Genomic DNA, 23,364 nt, shown 5'->3' with positions numbered 1-23,364 from the left:
TGATAGCATATGAAGGAGGTATAAAACTTCTTGTGCATGCACTTTAATCTGTATCATCGAATTTCAGAACAAAGACTGTTTTCACCATTCACTCTGAATGACGCAATAGTGTAGTGATAGCAAAATTGGTCATTTCTTTTTAACCAGTCATTAAACTGACATTATCTATCCACAGGCTCAGTTACTATCCACCCAACAGGAGAGAGACAGCGCCCTGCAGCAATCTAAAAAATTAGAAGATGAAATCCAGACTCTTCATGTTTATTACAGGTAAACCCTGGTTCTCTTTGATTTTTCTTTTCAACCTTTTTTGGTGCTGAACTTTGTACTCCTGAAACGTGTGTGTTGGCACAAGGTGGCACAGTGCTGGATGATGTTGGCACTCCTGCTCTGTGCAGACTGCATGCCACAAGTTCTACGTGGACAGAATCAGAAAATAGCATGGGATTTAGAAGTTCACTCCATGCAATTCAATGGCGGGACCACTGTTTCGTTGTGTCAGCATTAGATGGGAGTTGCTGATGAGTTTTAAAATGAGACGGAAGTTTTTTTTACAATAAAGTATGCTATGCTATAGAAAATTGGATCACACATTTTTACTTCATATTTTGTCCTTATTATTTCTAATATTGAACAAGGCTATCTGTATATATGCCTATGTTGAAAATATATGCTATAGTTGTTTCCTGTAAAATATTATCAATATAACAAACATCATTAACCCCAATTGTTAAATGTTTTTCTGTAACGTGCACCCTTAAGATTATGCTGGTAAGATGTAGCTGTGAAGGACTCAGCAACCAACTATTAAAGCATATTCTAGAACAAAGTATTGTATTCCCAGCTCTGTAGAGAAGACCACCCAAAAATTTGAAAATGGTTAATACAGTACCTTGTCTGGATTTGTTTGCAGTTTGTAACTGGTAATAGCACAGTTTGACCCACTATTGTACTCTTATATTTGGGTGTTACTGTGCAAATTGCATTTATAAAGGATTTGGGTGGTATTTGTCACTCAACAGAAATCAAAAATGCAGCCAGGGAACTGTGAAAGGATGTTGCTTCAAACAATCATAACCCTTTATACTAGTTCTTGAATTGCAATGATTTATCTTCAATGGAAATACTGTTAGTAACTTAGGAACACTTTTAAGTATACACATGAAACTGCAGAATTTAGGCAGGATTAACAGTTTTAATTTACATATGCAAAAAATGGTGAAAACTACATTTTGGTTTAAAGGCACAGATAAATCTGGCTCGTGGTGTCCCAAACATATTAGCCGGGCAGCAAGTACAGTGCAGGTAGGTCGTTTTAAATGTAATGAGATAGTAAAGGCCCCTCACGAGAATAATTCAATATTGTGAATCTGTAAAAGCCTCAAAGAAGTGTTAGCACATTGTGTTTTTTAATTGGCCTCCACCTTTTTATTTCACCTCTGAACAATGTCCCTCTCACACCCTGCTGCGAACTGAGCCTGTGTTGTTGGTGGTCTTTTTTGTAGCTGTTCTGACCGCCGGTAATTGTAAAATGTGAGGGGCTTTGGATTTCTTTCCTGAATTCATTGACTCCAGTGTCTCTGACACGGATTGAACTACAAAAGCAGCTTATCGTATTTGTTTCAGGACTGTGATACCCTTCATTGCAATCATGACAACAAGGTAAACAGAAAACAAAGCACACCACTGGAGAGTTTTTTAGTTGTTTTCAGTTACACACAGTTGTAAACAATAACTGGCAATTCCAAAGTGCATTATATTTCTACTTCTACAAAGATGTGCATTGCTGTTAGTTGTCAATGCATCCATTTTTATTTTCTGAGAATTTAGCTTCAGGGAATAACATGTGGAAAGTTTCTTTTTAAGATTATCTGCAGCCAAACACATGTAATGTTCTGTTTTTATGCCAGCTTTAAACTGTTAAAGAAATGTTATGTGTGTTTCTTTCAGATAAACCCTTATATAATTACAGAGGACCTTAACTAAAATAATGAGATATGGGATACTAAAACTATATATCACATTCCAACAATATATTTTATGCCCACACAACTAAAATTTAGAAGCAATTTTTCCATGGCCAAAATGTAGGAATTTGTGTGGGTATCGTCTTTTCTTAGTTCAAACATTTGATTTAAGTTTTGTGAACTAGCTGCATTCAAATAATAATCTCCCCCTATCACCACAAGCACAACGATTGAATGAATCTCTTTGGAATAAATAAGATTAACTGCTAATAAAATAGATTAGCACAATTTTAATAGCTGGTTTTGTTATATAAACCAATTAAACAAATACAAAAGCCAATGGTCTTATACAAAAGCCAATGGTCTTATTCATGTTTATTCCCCAGATATCCAAGAACTGTTTCTTAAAGAAAAGTCAGTATATTGTGCCATATTTGTTTTTGGGTGAGGGCTGGTGTAATGAAAGTGCTTATGTTAAATGTGTACATAATTGGTAGCTTTAGTCATACAAGAAAAAATGTAATGTGTAGTGATGATATACTGACCCTTACTAAGAGGGTGTAATAAAATATGCCATGTGGTCTGCTTCAGAGTGCTATTTCCTGAGCAAGATTCAGTTACAATAGCAGAAGTTACAATTGTGTTTAGGATTAGTGGAATTTAACAATGTTAAACTGAGACCTACCTTCCTAAATGGGGAGGCTGGAAAAACATTGCTGTGGATTGCTGTCATTTTAGTGCCATTCCAGAACAGTGTTTTCTGTTTGTTCTGAATGTATCTGAGACAGGGGAAATGTCACATTTTTGTTTTTACTCAGTAAATTTGACTTTAAACAGAGAAGTGGTGGCCCACTCTTCACTCTCTCTTAGAACGTAACGAGTGTACATGGGAACACAAGTTCATCACCTGACGGGACAGGTAACAGTTGGCAAAGCTTAAGTCGGTGTTTTAAATCACTTGATTGATTAGATCATGGAAGTTTGCCTTTAGAACCAGTACTGCAGGTTTACTTTGTTGTGAGCTGATCCTATTTAAGTAATTGTATCCTGATGGAATAAATTGGAGAAATGGTATTTGCATAAAAAAAAAAATCTCTAGAAGTTAAAGCAATTTAATGCAAACCCTTTGTTTCATTGTTCTGGTCGTCCCCCCCCCCCCCCCCCCCCCCCTCTGGATGCAATGGGAATTCATTGTATTCACAGAATTTGCATTGTGTGGGTTTTAGGTATTGAATACGGATATAAGCAGTTGGGTCTTTTAAAGGGAAACAAACGTGGTTACAGATACTAAACTGATTAACTGTTCAATGTGATAAGATAGTAGAGACGAGGATCTAGGATCATACAAGAAGTAAAAATATGAGAAACCAAAAAAGTGAAGTATATGTACTGTAGATTGTGAAAATGTTTCTGTTGTGCAGTACATCACGTGAGATGTGTTATGGATGTTAAAAGTGATACATCTTAAAATAATTCAGCATTTGCATCATCCTGTGCAGCCATTCCTGCTTGATCGTGGGCAGTGGTGTGCACTGAAGAAGGCACGAGCCAAAATGTTTGTCGGCTTGACTTAGTTCCCTATTGTTTTACCAGTGACAGCGAGTCCATTTTTATTTTGAAAAGTTTTTTTTTTTTTTTAATTATATATTTATATATTGGCTGGTAAAGAGAAATGTTCCAAGAGCATATACCTAGGATCATGACCGCTGTATGTATGAATTGTGTAATTGTGATTTGTTGTGATTCAGGTCGAAAAAAATGGTTTTGTGTTGCGATCAGTTAAACAGGAGAAATCATTTTTTTTCTTTTTTTTTTAATGGAAACATGCAGAGTTGGTTCGGTTGACACCTTACTTCCAAATACCATTGAGGCACTGCCACGCTGCACCTTACAGCAAAGCTTGTTGACACTGTGCCATATTGAGGGGTGATTCAAAGGGGAATCCTATTTTTGTAGTGCCTGATGTGATAGTGCTAATGCATAGAACATGTTATCGCTCCTGTTTTGAATTCAAGTAAAAGGTTTTGAAGGCAGCTTCGTTTTAAGAACCCTTTGGTGCCGACGCTGTATGACTCTGCCTTTCTGCAATAACTGTGGAAGTTATTTATTTAGATCAAAGAAAGATAAGTCTCTATTAAAATGTTCTTTTACATATCAGTTTGATAAAACTCCTCTACTGCTATTAAATATTAACCAGCACTTGGCTTTTGAGAACGAGAGGGCAGTTCGCTACAAATCCTCCTTCTCCTTGCAGCACCATTGATAAGTTATCTGATGAACGAAGTTAATGTGTAATTTTGTGGGTTTTTTTTAAAATATAATATATATATAAACCTTTTCCTAAAGAGGACCTGAAACAGAAGGGTTTTTTATACTCTGCACTTAATCTGTCTTTGATTGCACAATTACCTGAAAAAAAGGAAAATCTGTTGATCTGCAGTTAAGCAATCCTTTTTAGCTCTTGTTGTCATGGCCTCTGGACTTTAGTACCCAACATGTTTACATTTAATTAAAGCAAGCACACAGTTTACATCACACAATGGCTATCAATATCGAATCAGAATTGATTTCCTCTTCCTCAGAAAAAAAAAAAACACAGCTTCCTTTCAGACTAATTAAAAATCTACGATGGGCCAGAATGACTCATATAATTTTAAAGCAATGTAAACATCATTACCTGGAGACCTAAATAAAGGGTAAATATCATAACCTGTACATACTACGTCTGGTCTTTTTATGTCCGCTTACAGTGTATATTGCACTGTGAGGCTTGTAGGAAGAAGGTCATTGTTATCAAGCAGCATAGCTTATAATTAACACAGAGCATATTGTTACTGCACCACGTCTATCCCCATCAGGCAATAGGAGATTCATTATTTATCGCTATTTGCTTTGGTAAAGAGAACATTTCCCTTGCCTGACTGTTCCTGATAGCCTGCTGTACTCGGTTGTGCCAGCCCTTCAGTTGCTGAATAAAACCTGCTGGTACCAAACTGTATTTGCACACCTTCAACAATAAAATAAATGAATGAGTATCTGCAGCTCAAAAGGCTATCTTACTCTTTTACAGTTCGTTCTCTAATCCATTTTTTAGATAAGGTTGGGTAATGCTTTATGCTCATTAACAGCTTTTGATATTTTACTTTATTGTATTTTTTTGTGTGTGTAAGGGGAAGTTGAATGTGGTTTTTTTTTGGTTTCTTTTATCTTTTTTTTCCTGCCGAGTGCAGTATTCTTTACTTGATGTCATCCACTGGTAATTAGTACTGTAGGTTTTTATGTAAGACCTTACTGTTTAATTAAATGATAAAAAAAAATAATGATATTTTGTTGGTCGACATAACTATTTAAAAAAAAAAAACTGCCAGTAGAACAGTGCAACTCTTTTTAGTGTTATTTATAGTGATGTAAAGGATCTTTCTATGTATGTATTATTTTAATAAACAAAAAATCTTGTTTTTTCTGCATGAATAATATACTATTTGATTTTGTATTGTACTGCATTATCTTACCTTGCAGACCACCATCAGGAGTAAATATTGGTCTGTTTATTTATTAGTGGTATTGATTCTGTGCTGTGTCACACTGCTGCACAGTCCTCAAGAACATGTCCCTGAGTGAAGATGACTCGCATTTAAAATGAAAAGCCCTCATTGCATTATTGCTTAACCTGGCTCCCTAGTGGCGCCCCTTTTTTTGCCTATAAAGACTATTTTCATTTTATTGCTGCACTTAATTTGCTTGTGGGAATGACAGTGAATCCACCCCTCTGGTGACAGATTAATAATTAAAGTATCTTGGGCAAAAAATTGAATATAAAAAGAAAAGAAAAAATGTAATTCATATGGTACAGTTGCAATATGTAATTTGTGAAAGTCACATTTAGAAATACTGTATGATCGCTTAACATGTTAGACGATATTACCCCTAGATCGTTTGTAGTAAATATTTTAGACACTTAATACATAAATAATTGTTTTTGCCTTAAAGGGAGTGCATTTGGCAAAGCCCCAAATATACAATGTGACACAAATATATATGAAGGGTCATACAATGTATCTACATTTAACCGTACAAATGAGAAATAAATGTGTCATGAACTTTGCAGGTTGAACATGAGTTTATATTGTAGCATTGTGTTAATATTTACTTTTGCTAATATATTTATATATTTTTTGTTTTGTTTTGTTTTAGTATTTTTTTTGTAATTCGTGTCTTCATGATTACCTCTTTTATTTATAAGAATCTAAGAGCGAAATCTTTTCAATTTTCTGTAGTTCCGGGACATTAAACATGTACACAGCTCTTGCAGTTTGCGTGATTTTTTTCAGTCATTTTTTTAAATAAGAGATGATCTTGTCTATGCCATTTGAAAGCGCTCTTCTATCGGTGCTAACCCTATTGATGCTTACTTCTTTATCAATCATGGCGCACTTGTGTCACCTGAAACAAATACAGCTTTTGTACATGAATGTAACTATGACAAACATTACAGAAATCTTTGTTTTAATATAGGCTACAACATGATGGTAAAGGTGGTCCTACTTTGCATGAATAAAGCATTTAAGATGCTTTGATGCTTTTCCTTAATTTTGCTAGATGACAGGCCCGCAGTTTTAATATTGTTTTTATAAAATGTTAAAATACCTTCAGTACAAGCATGTAGGTCATGTAAAGCACCAATGTAGTTAAATGAGCAATAGTTTGTAGTCATTCTTCACTTTTCATTTTTGAGCTATCAACAAGAAAGCACCTTTCTAATATACGGTTCTAGGTTTCTATCAAATTTGTGCATTAAGTCAAGCTATATGGTAATATATTCCGGTGACATTCTACAGTAATATTACTTCCTGATATTGTTTCTTGTACTGACTTTCAGTTAGAATATTAAACTTGTCTATTGATACAGGCTGTTGATACAGAGTGACATTTCCCGTTGATCGGTAAACTTAGTGCTTGTTTTCATTGTTAAGGTCAATCGAGTTTCTGTTAGTGTATAAAATGTGATCGCTCCCATAAAAAGTGTCAACACAGGCCTGCTCAACTGTGACAATAGGTGTGTTAACTAACACTTGTGTCGACACTTTAACGTCATAAACTCCCCCAAGCTTGAAGAACTAGAGGGAGAGAACCAGTGGGAGATGGTCCGTTTATACAGTACATACTCCAGGGTTTATCTGCTGTACAAAACTGCTGGCACTTTTTGGTGAAACCATTTTGGTTAAGCAAATTCGTAACATTGCAGAACTGTAAAGTTTCTGTGGTCACATAGCAAGGTCAAGTTGAGACTTGCGTGCTCAAGAATGTATCCAATGAAGCTTAAATATCAATATTTTAAAACTGAAAGATCCTAATGTTGATAATGATTTACTGCTCTTTTTATGTAGAAACAAATTAAAAAGAAGGAATACTTTTTTTAAAAAAAATACATTTTCCTAAAGCTAACCTGCATCCCTTATGAGGTGACTGGAGTAAAATCTAAGGCCGTGAGGCTGTGTGGTCCAGTGGTTAAAGAAAAGGGCTTGTAACCAAGCGGTCCCCGGTTCAAAACCCAGCTCAGTCACTGACTCACTGTGTGATCCTGAGCAAGTCACTTAACCTCCTTGTGCTCCATCTTTCGGGTGAGACGTTGTTGTAAGTGACTCTGTAAGTCGCCTTGGATAAAGGCGTCTGCTAAATAAACAAATAATAAAAAAAGGGTTATTGTGCCACTTGTTCTGTCACTTGTGTGGTTTGTTTTACCTGAAGCATTCAGTGTTATTTTATAATGAAGTATGCAGGTCGGTTTCTTAAAATGAACCACGAATAGCAGACAGTGTCTCATTACACCATTATACTTATTTGTAACCAGAAGAAACTATGTGGCTGAGGCAAGTTTAAATTAGACATGTAGAAAATGTGTTTTTGGACATCTGTCATTTATCTGCTTGCGCATCCATTGGTTTTGATGTGAACATTTTTCACTCTTTCAGATTGAAAAGTTTTAAAGCATCATTTTCATATATTATCGAGAAGACTCTGTTTTGATAGCCAATTAAACAACTATGGCTATAAAAGAGAAATATGTTGAGTAAACACGTGTCTCTACAAAGATATAGATATTTAAGGTAGAATGAAAAACATAACTCAATAAATATAGAAACATACATCAAATATGTTTCGTGCTACCTTTACAACGCGGCACGTTTTTGTTCAGTAGTGCAAACAAACCTTTGTAATGACAGGTGTATGATGCATTCATTGTCAAAACAAAATCCTGCTCTGGTGAAGATTGCGCAGCTGGTGAAAGTCAAGCAACAGGAGATACTTCAAATATATCAAGAGTAAAAAGCTTGTATTTATATATATATATATATATATATATATATATATATATATATATATATATATATATATATATATATATATATATATATAATGTTTGTTGTTGAATAGCTTTTCTCTCATGCATTCACTATTATATTTTCATGGTTTGTTTTTTATTACAAGTGATTTATTATAGTCCGCATTATCTTGACCCTCACGTTCCTCAGTCACCCTTCATCTTTCGAATAGAACTTTACATGTTCATTTACTGTACGTTTATGTGGCTGTCAAAGCCATTGGTACACATTTAAGACAACTCTGAGCAAAACTGTTTAAAAAAATTCCCAATAACACATCAGGTGTCCCTGATTAAGTACAGTATCTTTATCTGAAAAAACACTGTTGAGGGGGTCTGTGAACCACCCACTGACACAACCCCATGCTTTAATAATACACACAGACAGAGTCGCTACAGAACACATGGGCAGTTACAGCCCTCAAAGTAATTGTTATGTAAATTTTTTAAAAAAATTGTGCTTCTGCTTCACATCTGCCAGGTTAATTAATAGAGCCCCTACCTCAGAGTGTCTGATGTGGGGGAAAAAGCCCATATACCATTCTAATATATATATATATATATATATATATATATATATATATATATATATGAAATAAAAACTAGTCCAGTTTTGCTTGCGGATAAAAAAAGCAAGAGGACTGATAAGTACTCAAAACTGCTTTTGAACACTGCCTGCAAAGGATAAACAAAAAGTACATTTCTACTAAATTACTGTAGCTGAAAGGCTTTGTCATTTAATAAGGAATGCATGGAAAACAAAAATGTTTTTGGAACAATACAGTAATAAGTTTTCCTTTTTATGATTTTGTTTTTTATGTTTTAGAAAGTGCTTTATTTTTATTTCTATAAAGAAGCAATGAACAACGCAATATTGCAGTTAGGCAATTTATTAAAGGGGTTACAAAATCGGGATTCATATGGAACACTTTGTTGTCCATTTTAAAATATACTGTATTTAACTGTATGAAATGGGTGCAACAGTTTTCCAGCGATTTTATAAATATTTCTTTATTGTCCACAGTTTACACAAGTCTTTGTCACAAGAGGCCAGCTTGAAAGAGCAGTTTCAAAGCACTCTGAGCACCTATGAAGACGCTCTCCACTCCAAAGAGGGTATTGTGTCACTCGCCAACCTCCACAATGACCAGCTCATCACCCAGCTGCAGCTTGCCCTCTCGGAGCGTGCAAACATGGAGGCCCAGCTCCAACAGTCCTTGGAGGCCCAAAAAGAGGCTAATGAAAAAGTTCAAAAGTAAGTTGCTTGCTTTGTCTCGCTTTGAAAGGATTAGTTGATAAGAGACGGCCTGTTCTTGTTGTTTTTGTTGTTTTTCCCCTATTGAATTCCAGTATCAAGCAGCCATGTAAAGGGCCTTTTTTATGTCTGTTCACATCAACTGTTCTCTATTCTGTTACTTTTACAGTCAGGCTTGTACAACACTGTAACAGGCTTTGCCTTTCTTGGTGGCCTATAAAGTACTATAAAAGGTACTGATGCCATATTGAGTTTACATGCTATTAACCAGCAACAACAAAAAAAGATTGACAGGACAGCAGAATTTCTAAATTCTTTCTGAATTTCTTTCTAAGAGTTAGGGGAGTATAATGTCCAACAACAAATTCTTAGGTAGTCCATAAAAACAGTTTCATACCCAGGCATATCAATCAATACCCACACAAAAAAAGCACATAACCACCTCTTTGCCTGTAATTTCCTGCCTGGGAGAATAGCATAATCATGTGACTCATAGACATAGGAATATCTGCATATAGGAACACCACCTAAATCAGACACAAGTCAGCGAGCAATTTGGTGTTTCCCATTCTGGTGAGTTGCTTCACCATTCTGTTAAATAATTTTGTGTGTGTCTTGAATATTGCTACTTTACATGTATTCATAATTAATCTAGAGCTGTTGCTGCATTTTTTAATGTGTGTAGGGATACTGTGTTAATTTAGTTTGACAGTTGGTTTATTAATGTTAGTTTGTGTGTTACTTATAGTTTATTAACATACACTAGCCTATTGCTTTTCTCATTTATTCTATTCATTTCATATGTTGATGCACATGCGTCATGACAAGTAATACATATTTATTTATTGATCCATATTGTGTCTGTGGTCAACTCTGTCTTGGAGAACCCTTTGGCTAAGAGAACTTTGCTTGCTTCCCGAGGGGTGTTCTCTTAGATGGAGACTACTGTATTGTCATGTCTAGGCAGATTTAGGATTTTTGTACATGGTAAAAAAATACATAGCTGTCTGCTGCAGCAAGTCTGTTTCAAGACCTTTTGAGTTTGTATGTTTGTAGCTGTATCATGCGCAAATACAATTTAAGGGAGTCTTGGAAGTTAGGATTAGGTGTTGCTTTGAAACAGTTCACCCCACCTCCCTGAAAAAAATGGTGCAATTAAAAAGCAAAGAAAATGTAAATTGTGAAGCCAGTCTCCATGCTGATGATTGTGCACTGTCTGGGCAGTTCTCCCAGATGTATCCGTGCTCTCCAGAAAGGGTCACACAGGGGTTCTCAGCAGAAAGCAAACATACTTTTGCACCAGTGGCTTGATCTGTTTGCTGGATGAATTAGCAGATGGGGGTAGACAGTTTAGGGCTCTGGGAAGACACAGGGAAAGTTTCCCCAGGTTCAGTTAAAAAGGGGAGTTTCTTTATTGTCCTTATAACAGATTATTTACTGTGATTTAATTTAGCTTCAAAGGCCTTGTTTTTGCAATTGCAAGAGGCTATAACAAAGCCTCCAAAGTGTTCTCTTCAAGAGCCTAATGAGTGCAGCATTGCAATGCAGTGGAGACATGGCATTAAGTGTATATTAGTCATCTATTTTACCTGCAGAAAGGGTATTCGGTATATTTACTAAATTATGAATTAACTTAATTTTGTAGGAAAGCAAACCATTATCTGAACAAAAATGAAACCATTGTAGTTTAATAGCTCGCATTAATGCTGTATGTTTAACAAGCAAACTAGTGTGCTGAATCAAAATGTTAGCTTTTATCTGAATTAATTTGTGAAATTAGGGTGGTTATAGCTCCAACATTTACACTCAGCTTCTAATCCGATCTCAACTCGAAAGCTGGAAGTTTCAATAGCAAAATCTAGACACGCCCAGCGTGTAAACGTATCGAATCCAGTTCGATTTTAAAAGTGGTTGATACGATTGGGTGGTTATATCAAAGTGTGGATTCTCTGTAACAAAAATAAATACAGCGTCTACTGTATCTAAACAGCTGCAGAGAACATTCAACCTTATTTAGGAGGAATAACACAGCTTGGTCCTTACCATTACACAGCAACAGCATGCAGTCTTTTCAGACCACTGTTCTCTTTGGCAGATGCTGTTTTCTCTGCTGCTGTCCTGTTAGAATGTTCTGTATTTTCTGGACTGTTTTTTTTCAACTGTTAAGATTAAGATTATTTATAGATTTTTTTGGTTTGATAAATATTTGTTGTATAACTATTTTACTGTATTACTTCTTATCCTCTTTCACAGTTTCACTTTCCCATACAAACACTGCAGATGTCCAAAAGACCAAAATTCTGTAGAACCTGTAGTAAACGTACTATAATTCTGCCACCATAATCTTGCTTAAATCTGAAATGATAAAGAATCATTACAAAAGTTAGCCTTCGTGAATTGATCTGTTCTATGCTTGTATGCCAGTCTGAGACAGTTGTGAATTACTGTAGCAAAACAAGGAACTCTTTTTATCTTTCTATGTCTGGAGTGTGGAAATGTTATTGAAGGGTTAAATCTAAGCACAAAAGGACTTCAGGCAAAATAAAGATAAAAAAGGGCGAACCTTTAAAATGACAGATAAACCATGATGACATCTGAAAAGCTCAATGCTGGGGAGTGTAAAAGATGTTGTATTTTTCTCAATGCTATGTCCCCCAAATACAAACAAGCGACTTTGATATTTTTTTTTGAAAGACCTGTTTTATTTTTGTTTACTTTTATTTTGACATGGGTTTACAAGAAACTTTAACGTGCCGCCTCAGTGGGTGTCCTTTTTATGGTAATATTTTAGTTGTCACGCATCATAAGAACAGTACCATGAATTAAACATGCATTGCATTAAAAAGGGTGTTTACAATGACTTTGTAAGATTTTAGAATGATATTACAGAAACATTCCAATTTTACATACCTGAATGTGACCATGAAACTGGAGTGTTCTACTGTTACCCTTGCTGCTGTTGTTTTTTTTTTTTTTTTTTTTACATTGATGGTTAAATGTAATTATTTGTTAAATGTTTCCTTTATGATTCCCTCATAGCACAAAATAAATGTGTTAATCTGCTGTGCTGAAGTTGTTCCAACAGGCTACCGCTACTACTTTTTCTATTTAATTTTATTATTTTAACTACATATTATTATGTGTTTTCTTTCATGGCTACCCTCCCCTCTCAGCAATGCAACTATCAGTATTAATAGCTGCACGGCAATATGAAATTAATTCAAGTTGTAACAAAATGTGTGTGGTAAAATATGTATGATTCTTAATTCCAAACCAATTCCATTTTCAAAGAAAGGCTATTCCTACTATAATTATTATAAGAGAAGTACTTTTTGTATTAAATTACTTTACAACAGTGGGATACAATGCTATTATCTTAGAAACCACAAGCAAAAACTTGATTGCAGTGGTTTTATCAGCGACAGTCTGGAAGTATGTAAATCTCGACTATATAACGTATTTGTAATTTTTATTAATAATTGTATAAACAGATTGGAATGTTTTGAGATTGCTCTGGAAAGTCAGACTGTCACAAAGGGTTGCAGAAGTGGGTTCAGGAGGTGGATACCAAAGTATATAGGACAGTTAGCTACCAACATACCTTAAAGAAGACTTTAAAATCCTTGTACCGTTTTACTTCATTTGCTGAAACTCTTGGTTACACAATTATTGTACCTCCAACGATTAAACTATATGTGTCTGTTCAGGGTCAAAAAAGGGGCACTGTCTGTCATATTCTACATCATTGTGAACTGCCTTGCACCAATCTTTATAATGCCTCCTGAGAAATTGGAGATTGCATTTGGCTATAATCCGATAAACTTGATGCTATACAAATATATATATTTTTTTAATTTCACCTGTAACAGCACTGCAGAGCCACATGCTGTAATGGTTTTGGTAGATTGAAAGTATCTCAGGGCATTATTTAAAGAATCAATCTTAGTGGCATATACATTTATGAATAGTGATATGGCTTAATATTGTATCCAGGGTTTGTTGCTTGATCAGTATACATCTAAAGTATTCCTCTGCTTACAAAATGAATCTTGAATCCAAAGTGTGGTGTGCTCGGTAGATTTCAGATTGAATGACTGGGTGGCTGGAGCTATACCCAGTGGAAGGGCTAATCCTTCCCAGAAAGGGCTAAGAAACGTATCTCAGGACCGGGAATGAATATGAAATAATCGCACCAGAATGCGAGGTGACCCTCAGACAGGCAAGTGGCGAGAGACACATATGGGTTTTGGGAAGAAGCACTGACGATCCTTTTTAACACAGCTGTGAGAAGAATTTGGCTGCAACCAAGCAGCCTTTCTGTAGTAAAGCTGGCAAAGGAAACCATGAGGGGAAGGGAATTTAACACATTGGTGTAAGAGAGCCGCTCCATTGATGGGATCTGAGCAGAATATCTAATGACCGAAAGAATCAAACTTGGCTGTGAAAAACACAAAGCTCTTTTCATCAATTCAGGAGCTGCAGATGGGCACCTCCAGATTTTGCCATTCAGTTCAGATTTCTTTTTCTTTAATAGTAGTCCTTTGATTTCATTTATGAATATAAAGGTGAAAGGCTGCTATGTTCGGTATTTGTGTACTGTATATCTACATAGTAAATTAAATGTAGTGTGTATTTGGTTAATTTATAACATCCGTCTATTTAATTCAGGCAATTTCTTATTTATTAAGACTACAAGGTCACATTTTACCAAAATCTGTGTTATCTGACTGTTTTTTTTTTAATCTGAGAAAATATATTTCCATTTTAATTGTTTCTGTGACTTTGCCAGTCATGACATGAAAAATAAAATGGGGACAAGTTTTTAAATTTTATTCAATTGAATTAGACAAGAAGTTTCTGGCAATAGTGAGCACTGACAGCAGGTAATTGTTGTTATAGAACAAACAAACTAATATATATATATATATATATATATATATATATATATATATATATATATATATATATATATATATATATATAAAATACTAAAATGTATTCAGAATGCACATGTCTGAAACATATATTTTTTTATACAGCCATTTTCCTGTATACACAAATAATGATAAGCTTTGCAGTAACACTGTGCTCTCAAAAGATATGCTTATTAAAATATGGTACTGTAGTTGTGTATTCTGTGTTTACTCTCTCTCTCTACTCGTGGTTTCTATGCATCACTGGCTTGTGTGTGTGTTTGTGTTTCATTGCTTTCTTTGTAAAGGGCTTTCTCCAAATCCATTCATTATGCAGTAGATGAGCATCTTTACCAGCAATGCCTTGGTATATGTACTACAATATTAGAATTTGTCTAGTAATTGTATGAATGTGATGGAACACCCAATAAATGGAAAGATGCAAAGCTTCCTGCAACTATTGTTAACAGAATTCCAAGCCCCAATCTGTTTAGTGTTAGTGACCTTACTAAATATTAGTCTTTTCTACCTCATTTCTCTTGCTTGTGCCAACATTCAAGTTTAGTTCAGAACTATTCAACAACAAGCTGAGGTTATACAGTAGCGGTACTACAGATAGACTCTTTCAGCTTACCTTGTATGCACAGTATATTTTGTTACTGATAAATCAATATAGCCATGTTGTAATACACAAACTGCCATCTTCTGTGAAGAAGTTATAAGCAAACTGCAAATTAACACACAGGTCAGGGTGTGCAGAACGAGATGCTGCTATCTGTGGTCACCAAAGGAAACATGCAACTTTGAAAGAATACTCCATCTAATTACCCTTAAGACCTTGGTATTCAATGCCTGGCAGCGCTGCCTTTTAAAGAGAGTTGCTTTGGGTGATTTAATGTGCAGGAAAGTAGTGATTCCTGGAGGAAAGTGAGAGTTTGCTGAATACCTTCAAATTCCTTAAATACACATAAATCTAATTTCACAGTTCATTTAAAACATTACTATTATATTGACTATTGCATACATATGTCATACTCCCAAACATAACTGAGAGGGATTCAATGGTGATAACAATAAAACGTTTTGAATCAAACTAGCCCATAACCAAATCCTAGCTGGAAGCATATACCACACTACTATTTCAGTCTGCACGTGTTAATTTAGAGCACAGTGGGCATGGATGCTACATTTATAAAATATGTGGTAAGTGCATATTTTGCACATTGTGAATGAATTGGTTAATCAAAAGAACCTTTTAATGTTTTGAAAATGAGTGATGGATCAGGGCAGCTAGATTTTACTGTATGTCATAATCATAATCCCCAACATGTCATCCAGAATTCTGAGAAGCAGCTGTTATTAACATAGGCATATTAAAAAAGCAATATATTACTTATTTTTAGGGCAGTACTTTAATAAAAGTGTTATGAACTCAATATACCCTTTACATTGTATTTAAATAAACAATATGCAATAATGTGTGTAGTTTGTTTTTTTGAGTATGGATAGGATTACTTCATTTATAACCCCATGAGGGCTGTAGAGATTGATATTAGATAAGTGGAAAATGTAATATTTTCTTGTATTTCTGTTTATTCTGAGTGTAATTGGAAAACTCAGTTGACGTTGACTTATAATGGTATATATAGATTTTATATACTACAGGTTATCCGTATCTGATGTCTGAAACCAAATAAAAAGTTCAGAAAGTGTTAAAAAAAAAGATCACTTGTGATGTAAACAGTTATTTAGATAAGAAAAATAGATGCTTCACGCCTAGTTCTGACTGTGGTTCAGATGTGGTTATTTTCTTTTCTTTCCCTTTTTGGGGAAGAGTCTGCATCCTGGACCAGTGTCTGCACTGTACAGTACAGCTTTGTTTAGAAATGACCACCAGGACTGCTTGCTTCAGTGCAAACACTGCCTCTTTCAGCCTGTACATTCCTAACATTAGCTTCCCTTCTTATCCTTGCAGGTTGGAGCGGCTGGTAGATGTGCTGAGGAAAAAGGTTGGAGCGGGGACTGTCAGGACGGTGATCTGATTGAAAGGTCGAGTCTAGGGATGTGGTCACATCTGGTGACCAGGCTGCTCCGTTTACCACTGTGTAAACACTGAAGCCTTAACTCAGCAAACAGTTGTTAGAAGTGGTGCACTCAGACGACATTCCAAGCAGAGATCAAACTGAATCATAAATGTTTAACCACTCTGCTGCTGAGTTGTGTTATTTAAGCAAATTTATTTCCTTAAACATTCGTTATTTAAATTGTATTTCTTTATTTAGCTCTGCCTATTATAAAGAACACGGTCTACTTATTATTTGTGGCCAGCTTTAATGGAAACTTTTCCATGTGCAGTTATGAACTGTGTATCACAAATGGACTTAATTCAGACTGATAACTATATTTCTTTGCTCACTTAACCCATTTCGCTCCATTTCTGGTAAGTCTTCTCCTGAGTTATAAATATGACCTTTTGGCTAGCGTAGAGCTTTAAATTGTCCAGTGCAAACCATATTTGTCAAGCTAGGAATGATGTTCATTGAGAAACTTGCAGAATTCACTTGTTGCCATGTGTTTTTTTTTTTTGTTTTGTTTTTACAAAAAATGCATATTTAAAAAATAAATCTGTTTCTAAAATGTTAGTTCTATAATCTGCACTGCTCTTGGAACATAGAAGAAATGGTTGTATAAACAGCTGTTTAGATAAAGGGGAGTTATGCCCATCAGAGCTGATACTGGTGCTGAGGGCACTTCTCTAGTTTGAATGAGAGGGCAGTAAAGATAGGACAGGGTTCTACTGTAATTGTTATGTTTTTATTGTTATACTACAGATAGATACTTTCCCATTAAAGTGAGCTATGCCACACAATTCTGTCAAATTGATATTGACAAATATTATTATTTTCTACAGACAAATGCATATATGTTATTGGATCAGACCTAACTGAGCCAAAATATAGAGCTTCACGTACTTTTGATAAACTTAATCTGCCTTTATATATATATATATATATATATATATATATATATATATATATATATATATATATATATATATATATATATATATATACTTTTTTTTTACCCCCCGGAGTTGTTTATTATGTCTTCTCTGGCTACTGCAACACAAACGCTTCCCCCAGTGATCACAAAGCATTTACCACCGTGCTAACTTTCCATCATTGTGAAGCAAAAATCCAACAGGCAATGTTACTAAATCAGCAAGAAACAACTATGGTAAATGCTGAATCTCATTGTATAACGTATTGAGTTTGTTTGAAGCTTTGTAAAATAAACGTTTCAAATGTTAACAGTGGTAAATACTTTGTGAATATGGCTTTATATTTGGTAGATCAAGCATAACTGTATAGCCTATACAATCTGTAACTGTTTAAAATGTCTGTTTGGATTGTGATTTTTATATTTTAATAAACTATTTGCTTATGGAGCAGAGATTTGTGTTGGATATTTTTAGTTCACAGCTGCCACAGTTCTCTAACTAACATCAGCATCCTCTCTAAGTGTAAAACTTTAGAATTTGAACAAAGCTCATTTAGCACTGAACAGTACTGTCATGCCAGTTTTACCAAGGTGAGTTTGGATGTTCCCACAATCAGCAGTATCCTAATGAGCCTGCCTGCCTAATAAGAGTTATTCACCATCGGTCTTCATCTTGCATTAATATTAAAATGTTCTTATAGAGCCAGCAAAACAAAAAGGTGCACTGTCATTGTTGTGGACAGATTGTATGACATTGCATACCAAAAATATTTCACTTTAGTTAACTATGAGATGGCAGGCAAAAGATAGCTGAAAGATCCTGAGCAGTCTAAAAGTACAGGTAATACAGGTTGTGTTGCCTGCAAGTTTACAAACCATGGTACCAGATAGTAAAATGTGTTCAAAAGGAATCAAATTAATAAAGCATGAATGATGCAAATATTGACACCGATGCCATCCCAATATACACTATCCTTGAAAAAGTAATGGGCACCCTGTGTTGTCCCAGTACAGCCTGTTTGTTTACAAGCAAAATAGTTGTATATTTATTCTGCCTATAAACAAAAACGGTGTTGGTTTATTAATTGTTCTCCATTTTTAACTAGGGGCTGATCAAATATCTCAAGGATCATAAGAGTCCTCAGTCCAGAAACATAGTAAAAGACTGGTTCTCATTTTTTACAAAGATGTTCCTACCTAACTTAATCATTAGTTTTCGTAAAACTAAAAAGATTAATAAGTAGACAAAGGTTTAAAATTGAAAAAAATAATAATCTATTAAAGGTCGAATTTTATAGTTATTATTTTAAAAATTGTACTACTTGAATAGTAGAAAACAGCATTTATTATTATTATTATTATTATTATTATTATTATTATTATTATTGTTGTTGTTGTTGATTTAAATGCAGCTTTTGTGGGGTGAGATGAAAGAAATATTCATACAGTAGTTATAACAATGTAATTGTTTATTGTTTAAATGTATGCAAGTAGTCCAAATAAGTGCTTGATTTATAATTTAGTGAAATAGGGGGGGCTATTATAAATAACCTATAACCTATTTGTGTGTATATATATATATATATATATATATATATATATATATACATATATACAAATGTGTGTGTATGTTGGTTTAGTCATGCTTTGTTAGTTCTCTTAACTGTTTGCCAAAACATAAAATATTAAGTTATCAGCCAAAAACAGGCCAATATTCAAAAGGAAACATAAAATCACAATGCATGTTGAATGATTCCAGCAGTATCTGATAAAAACACTAACCTGTACACAACTTGGTAGTTAGTTCATTTTAGAGGTTGGCTTAATTGTTTCACTTTGTAGGCTAAGCTTGTATTATCTTTTACATGCATAAAATAAACCAAAAAAAATAAATAAGCGCCATACATGTATCCAGACTTGCAGTCAAGGTACAAGATTGTTTGAGATAATAAGCGCATGTTCTATGTGTGTGTATTTTGTTTTAAGAACTAAATGTGGTTCTAATTGCATTTTGTGTCCCTGTATTTGATAATGGTATCTGATCATCTATAAGTTATGAATAATTATTTAAAAAAAGAAAACTCATTTTAGCTGATTGTCAGTGTAATAGATTTTCGGTCAGTTTGTTATAAACACAGACTGTACTGTTTCTGTTGTACAACTTTCATCTGACCCTCAATTTAAAGAACATCACTCTTGCAGGACACTTTTTACCTATAAGACTCTAAAGACCTATTGATGGACCACTTTGCATACTAATAATTTATAAACATCACGAGGGCAAAAAGGATCAACCGACCTTTCCAGAACAATATACTAAACAATTATTTCCGCATCAGTTACAGTTTCCTTTTCTAATATTGATGCTGTGACCCTTATTTCGGTCAGTTGTCCATAATGTCCTTGATTTAAATGAGGGCAGGTTGGAAGGTGTGTATGCATAGATGATTGATGGTCTCTATTTCGGCAAAGATGGTTTTCTCCATGTGCTGTTACAAACAAGAGTTGTTTCCAGTTTGATAACAAGGGGATTGGCGGGACTGGGTGCTGAGTGCACCTCCCCTTCAATAAAGCTCAACACTATTACAAGCTTGTCCAGTCCACCTCCATTCGTAACCGTGGAGATGGCACAACCTGGGTGTCCTTTTCTTTAAAACCCACTCTATGTTTCTCTAGTAGATAATCCTACTAGTGCTACATAAATACATTGTCACAGCTGTTCAGCCTCAACATCAAAAGTGATAAAGGTTCATTTAAATGACAACTCCCAGACTTGCAATAATGTACATTTACTGGAGCAGTATCTTAAATGTGGTAATTTCATTGGATCGGTTTCTGGGCATTTTCTAAAATTGAGGGGTAACTATTACTCGAGGTTGTTTCAAAACTTACAAGATTTACTGCATGCTTATATGAGCATCAGAAGGAAGCTTGAGTTCCCGTTTTGAACCCGATCGGATGATGACAAGACTACAAAACAACTTTTTATACGCTTTAATTAAATACGTGTTCCGGCAACCCAGAGCTGAATGGGCTTTGGAGAAAAGCGTGGCTGATCTCGTTGCTATAACGACACCAAATCTTTCACGCCTTTTCTTCTTAATACACTCCATTTACCCGTCCATGCGTTCATGACATACATTTTTCCATCAACCTAGCCATCCATCCATACTGATCCGTGCCTCTGACACCTGCTACACAATGACTACTTCAAAACTTTCACGACTGTCTTTAACAGCTATGGCTATCATCATACGTAATTCAAAAGCATAGCAGCATACGTTTATTGAAATTGATTCTAGGCTACAATTGATATAACAGTAATATATTGGTGATTAATGTATTATTATTATTATTATTATTATTATTATTATTATTATTATTATTATTATTATTATTATTATTATGTAAAGTAGTAATTCCAGTTAACATTTTGCCAATATAATGATTATAATAAAATGGGAAATGCTAATATGATTGCAATTTTAAATAGTTCATAATGTCAATGTAACATGTTTCACCTGGATGATAATAAGAACGAAATTAGTAGGCTTATGGACTTCTATTGTTTAAATGCCATGAGATTATTCTTGACACGAAATAGGTCAGTGAGCATCTGTGTTCAAACAGAATGTGTTATGTCCTGGTGACCGGAGCTTTTATTGGCGAACGAATAAGTGTGTGTGATCTAAAACTCTGAGGGGCATGGGTTATTGAAATACATAAGCCAAAAATAAAAATGTGAAGAGAAAAAAAAATACCCCTATGACTATGAACACCCTAGCTTTTATCCATTTAATTAATATTGGAAAACGCGTTTGTTACCCTATTTTCTGGAAAAACAAAAACAAAACAAAAACAGGAAGGATTTGTCTAATTAACATCGTTAATGAACTCATTGTTATCAGTTGGTGTTTTCTGTATTTTTGCTCTTCGGAGGTCCAATACATTAAAACATTTTCATATTAAAAAAAAAAAAAAAAAAAGATTATGTTACAGCAGAACGTGCCATGATCGAAATATACAATAACGTGTTACAAGTTTATTTAGCCTAATAGACCGTGTCATGACTCAAAGCTTTCAATTATTTTCACGATATCTTTGTAAATTAGTTTTAGCTTTTCTATGGACTTGGATTAATAAAGATAATGACCACGTGATCTGAGGAGAAAAGACCTAAGACCACCAACCTGACTTAAGCAATCCGTAGGCTATAACTAGGGTACAAAGCCCTAATAAAGTTCTTCTGTATAATTTTTAATGGAAAACCAGCTGCTATTAAAGCTGATTTCGGATAGAGATCTCTCTCCCTCTTCGCCCCTACCCTTTGAAAGCTGCTTTCTTTCTGAAGGGGTATTACTTTGCTCTTTTCGTTGGCCAAGCACAATTGTGTTATTGGAGATAATGAATTCAATCCCCATCAAAAGGTATTAGAAGCGCATTGGCCCTGTACTGGCTTTTTAAACTAAGAATGAAAAGAGAGAGAAGAAAAGTCTCCGGGTAGCCTCACTGATGGCCGCTTTTGAAGTAAAGGGGGTTGAGCATTGTTGTTGAAATATTTGTCCATAAGGCTGAAGAAAGAGAGGCGGCTTTTGATGGGGATATGAGAAATGTCTCATAAGCTAGAATACAAGTTGCTGCAGGAGCCTTCGACCAGGACATTGCCTGCTGATAACATATGTGACACATTAATAGAGGCTAGTCAAGAACAACTGATCAATTCAAAATGATAGGAGCATGATTCCTATTCTGCTATTCTAAGATTGACGAGGGCTTACAATTTGAGCTAATATATATATATATATATATATATATATATATATATATATATATATATATATATATATATATATATATATATATCCGAATCTGATTTGTCAGATATTTGAGTTTTACTATATACGATAACATTATTAAGTATGTATCTGTCAATCTATATATATATATATATATATATATATATATATATATATATATATATATATATATATTACCTGATGTACATGTTCATTTCGGTATCATTTGTTCTCGTATTTTTTTTTCAGTTAACGTTTCTAAGTTTGGACGCTTATCTTTAAGAAATGCATTCGTAAAATAACACTGTCAGAATTATTTATTATTTATCTGAAAATTAAAACTATTAAAAGGCAGGCTTGTAACGAAATAAGAAGACGAGAACATCAATATAATTAAGTATCCCGAGACACACTCTATAAAATTTTAAAACGTTTTATTTATTTATTTATTTATTTATTTATTTATTTATTTATTTAATTTTTGTATGTGAAACTATCCTTATCATTTTTTTTTTTCAAAGAAACTCCAGGTAAAATTATAAAATATAGCAGGGGGTCTCATTTAAACAGCATTTATATTTTTGAAACCAAACATTCCATTGAACAATTACTATTTGACAAAAATGTCACTGCCGAACCCCCTTTCCAGTTCAGCAATATAGCCCATAGCGTCGGTTATAAGACTGTCATAGTCTGCGGCAAACTATATCGTTTGTTTTTGTTTCTGTTTAGTTTTGTTCTGTTTTGAATCAACGGAAGAAAGCATAAAACCTGTTTTCTTTTCTTCTGCTTACCTTTTGAGGACAGGCCTATGTGTTAAACCAAGACAAAAACCCGACTGCTAAAGTCTATATTTAAACAGAGATGATGACTGGTTAGATTCGTCCAAAGTTCATAGATCTAAATGAGTTTCTATTTGTGGAACAGAGGACGGCAAAAATCGCTGATGGGATGAGAGAATTTCGCTGCTTTTAAATTTCTGGAATTGTGTAAAATCATATAGATTCAAAGAAAGTGCAGTAAAATATTTCCAAAAACAGTTTAACATCTT

General features: G+C 34.4%; 1 protein-coding gene across 5 annotated transcripts in view; it reads left to right on the top strand.

Moving 5' to 3' along the window:
* Positions 1-17,965, top strand: part of LOC117422431 (mirror-image polydactyly gene 1 protein) — a 64,662-nt gene extending 46,697 nt beyond the window's left edge. For all 5 annotated transcript variants that reach the window (XM_058991651.1, XM_058991655.1, XM_058991652.1 and 2 more), the window contains 3 exons: positions 176-270; positions 9,374-9,604; positions 16,493-17,965. In XM_058991651.1, the coding sequence (XP_058847634.1) occupies positions 176-270; positions 9,374-9,604; positions 16,493-16,559 (393 nt within the window). In that variant the 3' untranslated portion in view covers positions 16,560-17,965. The remainder of the gene's footprint in view (positions 1-175; positions 271-9,373; positions 9,605-16,492) is intronic.
* The last annotated feature ends 5,399 nt before the right edge of the window (positions 17,966-23,364 follow it).

This window comes from Acipenser ruthenus, chromosome 18 (assembly GCF_902713425.1).
Source record: "Acipenser ruthenus chromosome 18, fAciRut3.2 maternal haplotype, whole genome shotgun sequence".
NCBI classification, from domain to species: domain Eukaryota; kingdom Metazoa; phylum Chordata; class Actinopteri; order Acipenseriformes; family Acipenseridae; genus Acipenser; species Acipenser ruthenus.
Note: the sequence above shows the minus strand (reverse complement) of the source record. Positions and strands in the feature narration are given on the sequence as shown.